The 14,386-nt window shown below is 44.0% G+C and overlaps 1 protein-coding gene across 2 annotated transcripts in view; it reads left to right on the top strand.

Annotated features, from left to right (window-relative positions):
- The first annotated feature begins 1,645 nt into the window (after positions 1–1,645).
- LOC106598668 (nuclear pore complex protein Nup107) overlaps positions 1,646–14,386 on the top strand; it is a 37,341-nt gene continuing 24,600 nt past the window's right edge. The window contains exons 1-9 of one of the 2 annotated variants that reach the window (XM_045700192.1): positions 1,646–1,936; positions 4,643–4,740; positions 4,975–5,067; positions 5,306–5,418; positions 5,895–6,030; positions 6,252–6,355; positions 6,943–7,070; positions 11,729–11,777; positions 11,905–11,976. In XM_045700192.1, the coding sequence (XP_045556148.1) occupies positions 1,929–1,936; positions 4,643–4,740; positions 4,975–5,067; positions 5,306–5,418; positions 5,895–6,030; positions 6,252–6,355; positions 6,943–7,070; positions 11,729–11,777; positions 11,905–11,976 (801 nt within the window). In that variant the 5' untranslated portion in view covers positions 1,646–1,928. The remainder of the gene's footprint in view (positions 1,937–4,642; positions 4,741–4,974; positions 5,068–5,305; positions 5,419–5,894; positions 6,031–6,251; positions 6,356–6,942; positions 7,071–11,728; positions 11,778–11,904; positions 11,977–14,386) is intronic. The other variant, XM_045700191.1, reaches the window with a different exon arrangement.

The raw sequence follows: 14,386 nt of genomic DNA, 5'->3' as shown, positions 1-14,386 counted from the left end.
AAATGGAGTCATTCAGGCCAATGATTGGACTCCTTGGGGTTGGGAATAAAGTAAGTCGGGCTAAGGAAGCGTACTATAGTTAAAATGATGAGGAACTCGCTGGCCTGAAGTGACTTGCCCAGAGTGAGGTAACTCCATACAGTTTAGGTTCATAGCAGACTGTAACATGCAATGAGCAAATAACAGTCTGGTCCCTTAGGAGAGGGAGTGGTCTTTTATCAGATGAACACACACACACACATATATATATATATATATATATATATATATATATATATATATATATATATATATATATATATATATTATATTGCCTTTATCTAGACAAGTCAGTTAAGAACAAATTCTTATTTACAATAACAGCCTACATAAACACAATGTGTTACTGGGATAAATATTCTCCCTTGAGTCTGTTCCACGACACATACCTTTTTAATAAACAGTTTTTACAACTGTCCTTCTGTTGTTCCTCAACAGTTATTGAACTTCTTCTATACTGTCAGTATTGTCCTTTCTGTGCTGGAAACGCCATGCGTGTGTATTAAAATGGCACCCTGTTCCCTATATAGTGCACTACTTTTGACCAGAACACTATGGGCCCTGGCACCCTATTCCCTATATAGTGCACTACTTTTGACCAGGTTCCATAGGTTTCTGGTTAAAAATAGTTCACTATATAGGGAATAGGGTGCGTCCAGGCTCTGGTCAAAGTAGTTCACTATATATGGAATAGGGTGCCATTTGGGACTCAATCTATGGACTTCTCCAGCCTCTCGCAGGGTGTGACCACTCAGCCTGTCTGACGTTTGTCTCAGAAACACACAGCATCCTTGGAAAGCCTGAATGATATAAACACACAACACAACGGTGCTATTCTGGGCCTCCAGGAAACTCTATGGACAGATAGACTTCCTGTTCTTCAACATGCAGGAAAATAACATGGACTTTGATGAAACATTGATATGGCCCTGCACTCTCCGTCTGAAATGGACTGCTACTGACCACATGAAAAAAAAAAATTATAATAAAATGAAAATACATGGACTTTTGTTTTATGTTTTAAGACAAATTGTGTCAAAGTGAAACATTCTGCACTCATAGCTATATGTTATATCATTTTACGTGCTACAAGTTCATGTTTAATACATTGCCATGATATCAAGAAAGAATGCCTTGGTAAATGAGATCATTTAAAGAAGTGTAGGCCGAGAGAATAACCAGTTCATGAGGGAAAAAAAGAGAAGAATACGGACATTTAACTGTTGCTGCCCGAGGGTGGCGCTGTAGGAATGGTCCGCTACTGAGCGCAACATGACGACTCTTCCTTCACAGCCTGTGGAGTAGATGACGCGCTGCAGTCATAGAGAATAATAGAGACCTGTAATGGCCAAGAGACTGTTTTAGCGTGTGTAGCTCTATTGAGGGTTTCCACCATTGTAATGTAGTTAACTGGGTGAGACTTCCAACTTTATTGTCTGGTCCCTCCTGATGACTCTGTTGGAGTCATGTCTAACTGGGTCATCAGGAGGGATCAGACAATCGTGAATAAGAAAATTGACTACTTCAAATAGAAATGGCCTCAATGGCGCTGCCCGTGTGCTCACAGACGCTATAATGGCACATATATAAAAACATGAATTCTCTATCTATCTCTATGGTAGCAGCTTTTTTTGGTCATCAGTCCAAAGTAATCGAGTATAATCTCAAATATGATTTAATGACTAGTAAACACTGATTTGCCCATTTAAAATTACTTTATTTAGATTTTACGAATGATTTTGCGTCGCAAAATAATAGGAGATTGGCTCTATTTAATGGGGGTGTATTAAACAGTATTGGAGCTCGATTGTAATTCCTTGTCGAGCGGGAACCAAAAGTAGAAGCTAGCAAACAGGATTATCTTGCTGTGGAGTTGATATCCTGCTGTCATGGACTGGTAAAATGCTTTTTATGCTGATAGAAAAAGATGAATTACAGGGACGTATGTGACATTGTTACAGTGTTTAGTGATTGTACTACATGACTACGCGGTCTGTAGATTTGTAATGGCAGGTATAATAATATATAGCTAAGTTAGCTAGCTAACAAGTCGTTTGAACGTGTCTTGCAGCTGTCTAGTAAGTGGTTTGTTTGTACCACCAGCTAGTTAGCTAATGGGTCTTTTATAGTAATTCACGTTTGCTGGCGTTTTAGTTCATTTGAAGTGTTCAGTAACTTGTTTAACTTAATATATTGATTCTGGATCACAGCTAGCTAGCGTAATTTTAGTTCTGGTCTAGGGCGCTATGTGCTGCTTCAACGCCATTCATCTTCCCATTCATTTCCCCCATAGAGGATCCCCCCCGTTTTAGTTTAGTGACTGCCAGACACCCACTTATTTTTCAGTGCGCATTGCGTTTATGACTTTCTTAATCCCCATGATGCGTATTAAAGTAGTGTAGTGGAGGTAAAGTTATACGTAAAATCCTTTAAGGCTGATGGAATAGATCTGGGACCGGTTTCCCTAGAGCATCTTAAGACTAAGTTAGAATGAATCTAAGATACATGTTGACGTGTTTGCCAGTGGAGTTTTAGTTGTGCTATTTCACATCTAAGATGTTTGGTGCAGTATTTCTCAAGTAAAAAAAAAAAAAAATGCAATGTGTTGTCTTTTATGTGAACTAAGTCAGCTGCCAGACAGAGCAATCACCACAGCTGTTAACCTCATGTTAGTGGGCTCAAAACCCAAACTTCATTTACCTGTTGTGACACACAAAGTTCAAACTCTGTCTTAGACGAGACTGACTTTATGACCAAAATGATCCTATTTACACTGTGTAGTCCATTTTGACACTAGAGTAAGCTAACTGTTTCTGATTCATATCGATGCCACATGGGCTGTTTTCAAAGGGATTTGTTGCTTTATAAAAGCAGTCGCTCTTTAAGATGCTTTTGGGAAACCGGGCCCAGAATTTTTAGCTTAAAATGTTGATAAAATATTGTTTCTTAACATTTTAGGCGCAGCAATGTGCACTAGGTGCCTGTGCTACAGAAACACTGCTAACCAAACAGTGCTAGGTGCCTGTGCTACAGAAACACTGCTAACCAAACAGTGCTAGGTGCCTGTGCTACAGAAACACTGCTAATCAAACAGTGCTAGGTGACTGTACTACAGAAACACTGCTAACCAAACAGTGCTAGGTGCCTGTGCTACAGAAACACTGCTAACCAAACAGTGCTAGGTGCCTGTGCTACAGAAACAGTGCTAGGTGCCTGTGCTACAGAAACACTGCTAACCAAACAGTGCTAGGTGCCTGTGCTACAGAAACACTGCTAACCAAACAGTGCTAGGTGCCTGTGCTACAGAAACACTGCTAACCAAACAGTGCTAGGTGCCTGTGCTACAGAAACACTGCTAACCAAACAGTGCTAGGTGCCTGTGCTACAGAAACACTGCTAATCAAACAGTGCTAGGTGACTGTACTACAGAAACACTGCTAACCAAACAGTGCTAGGTGCCTGTGCTACAGAAACACTGCTAACCAAACAGTGCTAGGTGCCTGTGCTACAGAAACAGTGCTAGGTGCCTGTGCTACAGAAACACTGCTAACCAAACAGTGCTAGGTGCCTGTGCTACAGAAACACTGCTAACCAAACAGTGCTAGGTGCCTGTGCTACAGAAACACTGCTAACCAAACAGTGCTAGGTGCCTGTGCTACAGAAACACTGCTAACCAAACAGTGCTAGGTGCCTGTGCTACAGAAACACTGCTAACCAAACAGTGCTAGGTGCCTGTGCTACAGAAACACTGCTAACCAAACAGTGCTAGGTGCCTGTGCTACAGAAACACTGCTAACCAAACAGTGCTAGGTGCCTGTGCTACAGAAACACTGCTAATCAAACAGTGCTAGGTGCCTGTGCTACAGAAACACTGCTAATCAAACAGTGCTAGGTGCCTGTGCTACAGAAACACTGCTAACCAAACAGTGCTAGGTGCCTGTGCTACAGAAACACTGCTAACCAAACAGTGCTAGGTGCCTGTGCTACAGAAACACTGCTAATCAAACAGTGCTAGGTGCCTGCACACTTGAATTAAAGGGAAACTACACTCAAAATGTCTTAGATTTCTCTCAGACCTCAAGTTGTTTCCTGTTGTGATTTAAGCATTGTTATGGACTTAGAACGTCCTTTAAAATAAAATTAAAAAATCAATTGAAAACATGGGAATTTAAGAGTGCAGAAAAAAATTGAAACCTGTGAATTTTCTTACTCAGCTGACAGCCTAATTCATCCCAATATGGGATTTATCATTTTAGATCATTCAGAGTATGTCACTTTTTCTCATAGAATTTTTCACACAGGGCGCCTTTCCTTTCGTGGGGCAGGCCGTTTGGGGAAATGATTTGCAAAATTTCTCCAGGCACCACTACTGCCAGGGTTCACGTACCTAAGTTAAGGTATTACTAGAACGCTGGTGAACTTGTGTATGTAGGCGCAAGCTGTTTCTCCAAAATACAAAATAAATGACTTCTGAGCACTTTGTTTACCGTCAAACTATCTCTGGTCAATGAGCATGGGCCAGGAGCAGGCCACGTGTCTCTGTGTAGGGCTGAATCAAAACCCTGCTTTACAGTATCTGAACAAACATGGTTCCTCTGTGTAGGGACCAGAATGAGTTGCTGTCGCCTATTGTACGGGATGCTGAAGTGACCAGAGCAGCACGCCGAAAGAGTTCAGTTCAGAAGAAGGCTCAATTCAACTGTATCCTTATTGGGCTGTTGACATGGAAAACCTACCTACCTGTTGTCTTTGTGGATTGTGCTTTGTCTATGTTATACCATTATACCTGTATTACTGATGCTCATTGCTCACACACTGTTGTTCAGACTAATAGGTAGCTAACAGAAGTCTCATGGGGCTGTTATATGACTGCATAAGGTGTGTCTTTTAGTTACAGTAACTATCCAGTTATATTCCCTGACCGTTGTTGTCCAGTCCTTTCTCCTCGTGATGACAACCAAGGTAGTACCACCACACCTGCCCGTTCCCTGCTCTGCCACACACCTGGATCCCTCTTCAAACAGTCCTGTAAGTCTGTCCTCTTCATTACCAACACAGCCCTCTGGCTCTGCTAGGAGAGCATTGTTTGGCTGAAGGTAAAACCACTGTCAACCACGATAAAGACATCTAGATCAAATAATGTCCGGTTTGTTACCCCAGACTCTCACCGTCCACTCGTTGGTGTCTCCCAGAATGACCGGAGACAAGGCTATACTGTTGTAACAGATTGTACTCTAGTGGTTATTCCTACTTCCTCTCCCTACAGTCACCCCGAAGACTGCTGCTAGGAACCCAGATGTGTCAGCCATCTTGGCGACAGGGCGCAGGACTCCTCGTTTCATCCATACACCACGACCTCCCCTTGGCAGTATGAGCATGGTGAGGAGATGGATACCAGTCTTGACTGGGTGTTTTGTCTGCTGCCAGACACTGTGTGGTTCTGTCTGTCTCCAAAGAGGGGATCCGGAGACAGAAGAACCTAGCCAATAGAATAGCTAATTAAACCACACTGCATCACCATTCATCACCTGTTGACTCTTATTAAAGGTAGACTCAGTGATATGACGTAGATGCACAAAGTAAACAGTATAGTGGGTCAATTTTCCACAACTGAAGAGCGTTGGAGCGTGAGGATTAACTTCTTCACCGTTTTGGTCATGTAGCTACCATGTTGTAAGAGTGTGAAGCGAACCCGTGCAGATACTGTGTCAGTGTTGCATCTTGCTCATTGCAATATCTGCGGTGCTGCTCGTGCGAAACATCATTTCACTGACTACCTTTTAATCAAGTATGCAACTTTGAGGCCGATCCACACGCTGATTGTTTCTGTGTTTTTGACTCCCTCTGGGCTCCAGAACCTGGATGACAGTGACTGGACGAACAGCCTGTACCCGTCTCCTCTGTCCGGGCTGGGACTGGGGGACACCAGCTTTACTGACGACATCAACATGTCCTCTGTAATGCTGAAGGAGGAGGATCCTGGAGAGGCTGGTCAGATTGATTTATTTTCTCCCCAGCAGTTCCATTTCCCTGGTGTTCCAGCCAGGTCTGAAAATCAGCACGTATAAATGACTTCATGGTCCAGATTTAGGGAAACAGGTTACAGAGGGTAGTGTCGTACAGAGGCTAGGTGTTGTTCTGTAAATGTATAGAATACAACACTGACCTTTGACCCCTCCCTCTCTCTCTCCTGCTGCTCTGGTGTCCTGCAGCGTCAGTCAGTCTGTTCTCAGAGTTCCTCCAGTCCTATCTCAGACACTCCTCCACTGCTGTCTTTGACCTGCTGGAGGAGTATGAAGCCATCTGTCAAGATAAGGTACCGTTTTCTCACTTACCTGACGCAACTTCCCCTACTGTGTGTATGCTAGTGAGTGTGTGTGTTTTTTAGAACCCGTGTGTGTTATAGAACCCGTGTGTGTTATAGAACCCGTGTGTGTGTGCAAGAGTTTGTGGAACAGGAGGTTTGCTCCTCTGTGTGTGTGTGTGTGTGTGTGTGTGTGTGTGTGTGTGTGTGTGTGTGTGTGTGTGTGTGTGTGTGTGTGTGTGTGTGTGTGAGTGAGTCATTGTGTGTTTATATGCAGAGCTCTGTGCTGCCCTTATGAACACCCAGTGATCATGGTGCCTGTATAGCTGTGCTGCCCTTATGAACACCCAGTGATAATGGTGCCTGTATAGCTATGCTGCCCTTATGAACACCCAGTGATAATGGTGCATGTATAGCTATGCTGCCCTTATGAACACCCAGTGATAATGGTGCATGTATAGCTATGCAGCCCTATGAACACCCAGTGATAATGGTGCATGTATAGCTATGCTGCCCTTATGAACACCCAGTGATAATGGTGCATGTATAGCTATGCTGCCCTTATGAACACAGTCATAATGGTGTATTGTGTGTACCAGGTGGGCATGCTCCAGAGGCTGGTATCGAGGGCAGCACCAGGACAACAGAAGTCCTCTAAGACTGCTGGTATGAGATGGCTTTTACAGCAGGAGATGGTCACCTGGCGCCTCATCACTTCTCTATACAGGTTAGTGTCTGTCTGTCTGTCTCTCTCTCTTTACCTCTTCTCTATACAGGTTAGTGTCTGTCTGTCTGGCTCTCTCTCTTTACCTCTTCTCTATACAGGTTAGTGTCTGTCTGTCTGGCTCTCTCTCTTTACCTCTTCTCTATACAGGTTAGTGTCTGTCTGTCTGTCTGGCTCTCTCTCTTTACCTCTTCTCTATACAGGTTAGTGTCTGTCTGTCTGTCTGGCTCTCTCTCTTTACCTCTTCTCTATACAGGTTAGTGTCTGTCTGTCTGTCTGGCTCTCTCTCTTTACCTCTTCTCTATACAGGTTAGTGTCTGTCTGTCTGTCTGGCTCTCTCTCTTTACCTCTTCTCTATACAGGTTAGTGTCTGTCTGTCTGTCTGGCTCTCTCTCTTTACCTCTTCTCTATACAGGTTAGTGTCTGTCTGTCTGGATCTCTCTCTTTACCACTTCTCTATACAGGTTAGTGTCTGTCTGTCTGGCTCTCTCTCTTTACCTCTTCTCTATACAGGTTAGTGTCTGTCTGTCTGTCTGGCTCTCTCTCTTTACCTCTTCTCTATACAGGTTAGTGTCTGTCTGTCTGTCTGGCTCTCTCTCTTTACCTCTTCTCTATACAGGTTAGTGTCTGTCTGTCTGTCTGGCTCTCTCTCTTTACCTCTTCTCTATACAGGTTAGTGTCTGTCTGGCTCTCTCTCTTTACCTCTTCTCTATACAGGTTAGTGTCTGTCTGGCTCTCTCTCTTTACCTCTTCTCTATACAGGTTAGTGTCTGTCTGGCTCTCTCTCTTTACCTCTTCTCTATACAGGTTAGTGTCTGTCTGTCTGGCTCTCTCTCTTTACCTCTTCTCTATACAGGTTAGTGTCTGTCTGTCTGTCTGGCTCTCTCTCTTTACCTCTTCTCTATACAGGTTAGTGTCTGTCTGGCTCTCTCTCTTTACCTCTTCTCTATACAGGTTAGTGTCTGTCTGTCTGGCTCTCTCTCTTTACCTCTTCTCTATACAGGTTAGTGTCTGTCTGTCTGGCTCTCTCTCTTTACCTCTTCTCTATACAGGTTAGTGTCTGTCTGTCTGGCTCTCTCTCTTTACCTCTTCTCTATACAGGTTAGTGTCTGTCTGTCTGTCTGGCTCTCTCTCTTTACCTCTTCTCTATACAGGTTAGTGTCTGTCTGTCTGTCTGGCTCTCTCTCTTTACCTCTTCTCTATACAGGTTAGTGTCTGTCTGTCTGGCTCTCTCTCTTTACCTCTTCTCTATACAGGTTAGTGTCTGTCTGTCTGGCTCTCTCTCTTTACCTCTTCTCTATACAGGTTAGTGTCTGTCTGTCTGTCTGGCTCTCTCTCTTTACCTCTTCTCTATACAGGTTAGTGTCTGTCTGTCTGTCTGGCTCTCTCTCTTTACCTCTTCTCTATACAGGTTAGTGTCTGTCTGTCTGGCTCTCTCTCTTTACCTCTTCTCTATACAGGTTAGTGTCTGTCTGTCTGGCTCTCTCTCTTTACCTCTTCTCTATACAGGTTAGTGTCTGTCTGTCTGTCTGGCTCTCTCTCTTTACCTCTTCTCTATACAGGTTAGTGTCTGTCTGTCTGTCTGGCTCTCTCTCTTTACCTCTTCTCTATACAGGTTAGTGTCTGTCTGGCTCTCTCTCTTTACCTCTTCTCTATACAGGTTAGTGTCTGTCTGTCTGTCTGGCTCTCTCTCTTTACCTCTTCTCTATACAGGTTAGTGTCTGTCTGTCTGTCTGGCTCTCTCTCTTTACCTCTTCTCTATACAGGTTAGTGTCTGTCTGTCTGTCTGGCTCTCTCTCTTTACCTCTTCTCTATACAGGTTAGTGTCTGTCTGTCTGTCTGGCTCTCTCTCTTTACCTCTTCTCTATACAGGTTAGTGTCTGTCTGTCTGTCTGGCTCTCTCTCTTTACCTCTTCTCTATACAGGTTAGTGTCTGTCTGTCTGTCTGGCTCTCTCTCTTTACCTTTTCTCTATACAGGTTAGTGTCTGTCTGGCTCTCTCTCTTTACCTCTTCTCTATACAGGTTAGTGTCTGTCTGGCTCTCTCTCTTTACCTCTTCTCTATACAGGTTAGTGTCTGTCTGGCTCTCTCGCTTTACCTCTTCTCTATACAGGTTAGTGTCTGTCTGTCTGGCTCTCTCTCTTTACCTCTTCTCTATACAGGTTAGTGTCTGTCTGTCTGTCTGGCTCTCTCTCTTTACCTCTTCTCTATACAGGTTAGTGTCTGTCTGGCTCTCTCTCTTTACCTCTTCTCTATACAGGTTAGTGTCTGTCTGTCTGGCTCTCTCTCTTTACCTCTTCTCTATACAGGTTAGTGTCTGTCTGGCTCTCTCTCTTTACCTCTTCTCTATACAGGTTAGTGTCTGTCTGGCTCTCTCTCTTTACCTCTTCTCTATACAGGTTAGTGTCTGTCTGGCTCTCTCTCTTTACCTCTTCTCTATACAGGTTAGTGTCTGTCTGTCTGTCTGGCTCTCTCTCTTTACCTCTTCTCTATACAGGTTAGTGTCTGTCTGTCTGGCTCTCTCTCTTTACCTCTTCTCTATACAGGTTAGTGTCTGTCTGGCTCTCTCTCTTTACCTCTTCTCTATACAGGTTAGTGTCTGTCTGGCTCTCTCTCTTTACCTCTTCTCTATACAGGTTAGTGTCTGTCTGGCTCTCTCTCTTTACCTCTTCTCTATACAGGTTAGTGTCTGTCTGGCTCTCTCTCTTTACCTCTTCTCTATACAGGTTAGTGTCTGTCTGTCTGTCTGTCTGGCTCTCTCTCTTTACCTCTTCTCTATACAGGTTAGTGTCTGTCTGTCTGTCTGGCTCTCTCTCTTTACCTCTTCTCTATACAGGTTAGTGTCTGTCTGTCTGTCTGGCTCTCTCTCTTTACCTCTTCTCTATACAGGTTAGTGTCTGTCTGTCTGTCTGGCTCTCTCTCTTTACCTCTTCTCTATACAGGTTAGTGTCTGTCTGTCTGTCTGGCTCTCTCTCTTTACCTCTTCTCTATACAGGTTAGTGTCTGTCTGTCTGTCTGGCTCTCTCTCTTTACCTCTTCTCTATACAGGTTAGTGTCTGTCTGTCTGTCTGGCTCTCTCTCTTTACCTCTTCTCTATACAGGTTAGTGTCTGTCTGTCTGTCTGGCTCTCTCTCTTTACCTCTTCTCTATACAGGTTAGTGTCTGTCTGTCTGTCTGGCTCTCTCTCTTTACCTCTTCTCTATACAGGTTAGTGTCTGTCTGTCTGTCTGGCTCTCTCTCTTTACCTCTTCTCTATACAGGTTAGTGTCTGTCTGTCTGTCTGTCTGGCTCTCTCTCTTTACCTCTTCTCTATACAGGTTAGTGTCTGTCTGTCTGTCTGTCTGTCTGGCTCTCTCTCTTTACCTCTTCTCTATACAGGTTAGTGTCTGTCTGTCTGTCTGTCTGGCTCTCTCTCTTTACCTCTTCTCTATACAGGTTAGTGTCTGTCTGTCTGGCTCTCTCTCTTTACCTCTTCTCTATACAGGTTAGTGTCTGTCTGTCTGTCTGTCTGGCTCTCTCTCTTTACCTCTTCTCTATACAGGTTAGTGTCTGTCTGTCTGTCTGTCTGTCTGGCTCTCTCTCTTTACCTCTTCTCTATACAGGTTAGTGTCTGTCTGGCGGTCTGTCTGCCTCTCTCTCTCTCTTTACCTCTTCTCTATACAGGTTAGTGTCTGTCTGTCTGTCTGGCTCTCTCTCTTTACCTCTTCTCTATACAGGTTAGTGTCTGTCTGGCGGTCTGTCTGCCTCTCTCTCTCTCTTTACCTCTTCTCTATACAGGTTAGTGTCTGTCTGTCTGGCTCTCTCTCTTTACCTCTTCTCTATACAGGTTAGTGTCTGTCTGGCGGTCCGTCTGCCTCTCTCTCTCTTTACCTCTTCTCTATACAGGTTAGTGTCTGTCTGGCGGTCCGTCTGCCTCTCTCTCTCTTTACCTCTTCTCTATACAGGTTAGTGTCTGTCTGTGTCTGCCTGCCTGCCTCTCTCTCTCTCTTTACCTCTTCTCTATACAGGTTAGTGTCTGTCTGGCGGTCCGTCTGCCTCTCTCTCTCTTTACCTCTTCTCTATACAGGTTAGTGTCTGTCTGTGTCTGCCTGCCTGCCTCTCTCTCTCTCTTTACCTCTTCTCTATACAGGTTAGTGTCCGTCTGGCGGTCTGTCTCTCTCTCTCTTTACCTCTTTCTAGCTCCCTGTCTCTCTTTCTGGGAAACCCCATATTTTTCTCTCCACGCATATCTGTCTGTTCGTGCCTTCCATTCTCTCTCTCGTTTTTTACATGTTTTAATATACATTAGGGCTGTGAACTACCAGGGAACTCACAAAACGATATTACAATACTTACATGCCGATACCATATGTATTGGGATTTTATTGCGATTCGATGTTCCAAACATATGCTCACCATATGTCTGCTGCAGAGGGACAAGTTAGAGCCATGAAAAAAATCATTTTAATGCTGAAAGAGAACAAGCTATGAAGGAAAAGTTTAGGTACAGCCAACTAGCACAAAAACATGTCGATACGGTATGTCGTCCAAAATAATATCCCCACATGTAACTATCGATTTTTGCATTTATTTTCCTCATCACTACATAGAGGAATGGTGTTGCTATGGAGACGCGTGGTTTGACTTTGTTACATCATTGTGTGTGTCCCCCCCCCTCTCAGAGACAGGATCCAGTCAGAGCTGGAGGATGACATCATGGTGGATGTGGCTGTGAGTACACCTCTAGAACTATGATGTCATTAGGGAACTACAGGTGTTTCTTGCTGTGTGATGGAGAGACGGAGAAGGAAATGGAGTAAGCTTCCTGTCTCCTGTGTGTGTGACCATCTCTCCACAGGCTCCCGGTGTTAGTGAGAAGGTGGTGATGGAACAACTCTTCCAGAGAGATGCTGTAGTACGCCAGAGTCAGGTTAGTCTCTCTCACACACACACACACACACATACAGTACCAGTCAACATGTTCTACATTGTAGAATAATAGTGAAGACATCAAAACTATGAAATAACACATATGGAATCATGTAGTAACCAAAAAAAGTGTTAAACAAATCAAAATCTATTTTAGATTCTTCAAAGTAGCCACCTTTTGCCTTGATGACAGCTTTGCACACTCTTGGCATTCTCTCAACCAGCATCACCTGGAATGCCTTTCCAACAGTCTTGAAGGAGTTCCCACATATGCCGAGCACTTGTTGGTTGAGGTCGGGTGATTGTGGAGGCCAGGTCATCTGATGCAGGACTCCATCACTTTCCTTCTTGGCCAAATAGCCTGGATGTGTGTTGGGTCATTGTCCTGTTGAAAAACAAATGATAGTCCCACTAAGCGCAACCAGATGGGATGGTGTATCACTGCAGAACGCTGTGGCAGCCATGCTGGTTAAGTGTGCCTTGAATTCTAAATAAATCAGTGTCACCAGCAAAGCACCATCACACCTCCTCCTCCATGCTTCACGGTGGGAACCACACATGCGGAGATCCGTTCACCTACTCTGCGTCTCACAAAGACACGGCAGTTGGAACCAAAAATCTCAAATTTGGATTCATCAGACCAAAGGACAGATTTCCACCAGTCTAATGTCCATTGCTCGTGGTTCTTGGCCCAAGCAAGTCCTTTCTTCTTATTGGTGTCCTTTAGTAGTGGTTTCTTTGCAGCAATTCAACCATGAAGGCCTGATTCACACAGTCTCCTCTGAACAGTTGATGTTGAGATGTGTCTGTTACTTGAACTCTGTGAAGCATTTATTTGGGCTGCAATTTCTGAGGCTGGTAACTCTAATGAACTTATCCTCTGCAGCAGAGGTAACGCTGGGTCTTCCTTTCCTGTGGCGGTCCTCATGAGAGCCAGTTTCATCATAGCGCTTGATGGTTTTTGTGACTGCACATGAAGAAACGTTCCAAGTTCTTGAAGTTTTCCTGATTGACTGACCATCATGTCTTAGTAATGAGGGACTGTAGTTTCTCTTTGCTTATTTGAGCTGTTCTTGCCATAATATGGACTTGGTCTGTTACCAAATAGGGCTATCTTCTGTATACCACCCCTACCTTGTCACAACACAACTGATTGGCTCAAATGCATTAAGAAGGAAAGAAATTCCACAAATGAACTTTTAACAAGGCACACCTGTTAATTGAAATGCATTCCAGGTGACTACCTCATGGAGCTGGTTGAGAGAATACCAAGAGTGTTTAAAGCTGTCATCAAGGCAAAGGGTGGCTACTTTGAAGAATCTGTTTTGTTGAAAACTTTTTTTGGTTACTACATGATTCCATATGTGTTATTTCATAGTGTTGATGTCTTCACTGTTATTCTACAATGTAGAAAAGAGTAAAAAATAAAGAAAAACCCTTGAATGAGTAGGTGTCCAAACTTTTGACTGTTACTGTATATACACAAAAACAAACACACACACACCACCTCCCCTATTATCTATCTCTAGTGGTACAGTCCTGTTAGTCTGATGGATGGATGGATGGTTGTAATCCCCTGTCTGTCTCTAGTGGTACAGTCCTGTTTAGTCTGATGGATGGATGTAATCCCCTGTCTGTCTCTAGTGGTACAGTCCTGTTTAGTCTGATGGATGGATGGTTGTAATCCCCTGTCTGTCTCTAGTGGTACAGTCCTGTTTAGTCGGATGGATGGATGGATGGATGGATGGTTGTAATCCCCTGTCTGTCTCTAGTGGTACAGTCCTGTTTAGTCTGATGGATGGATGGTTGTAATCCCCTGTCTGTCTCTAGTGGTACAGTCCTGTTTAGTCTGATGGATGGATGGTTGTAATCCCCTGTCTGTCTCTAGTGGTACAGTCCTGTTTAGTCTGATGGATGGATGGTTGTAATCCCCTGTCTGTCTCTAGTGGTACAGTCCTGTTTAGTCTGATGGATGGATGGATGTAATCCCCTGTCTGTCTCTAGTGGTACAGTCCTGTTTAGTCTGATGGATGGATGGTTGTAATCCCCTGTCTGTCTCTAGTGGTACAGTCCTGTTTAGTCTGATGGATGGATGGATGGTTGTAATCCCCTGTCTGTCTCTAGTGGTACAGTCCTGTTTAGTCTGATGGATGGATGGTTGTAATCCCCTGTCTGTCTCTAGTGGTACAGTCCTGTTTAGTCTGATGGATGGATGGATGTAATCCCCTGTCTGTCTCTAGTGGTACAGTCCTGTTTAGTCTGATGGATGGATGGTTGTAATCCCCTGTCTGTCTCTAGTGGTACAGTCCTGTTTAGTCTGATGGATGGATGGTTGTAATCCCCTGTCTGTCTCTAGTGGTACAGTCCTGTTTAGTCTGATGGATGGATGGTTGTAATCCCCTGTCTGTCTC

The sequence above is a fragment of the Salmo salar genome, chromosome ssa17 (assembly GCF_905237065.1).
Source record: "Salmo salar chromosome ssa17, Ssal_v3.1, whole genome shotgun sequence".
In the NCBI taxonomy this organism is placed as follows: Eukaryota; Metazoa; Chordata; class Actinopteri; order Salmoniformes; family Salmonidae; genus Salmo; species Salmo salar.
Note: the sequence above shows the minus strand (reverse complement) of the source record. Positions and strands in the feature narration are given on the sequence as shown.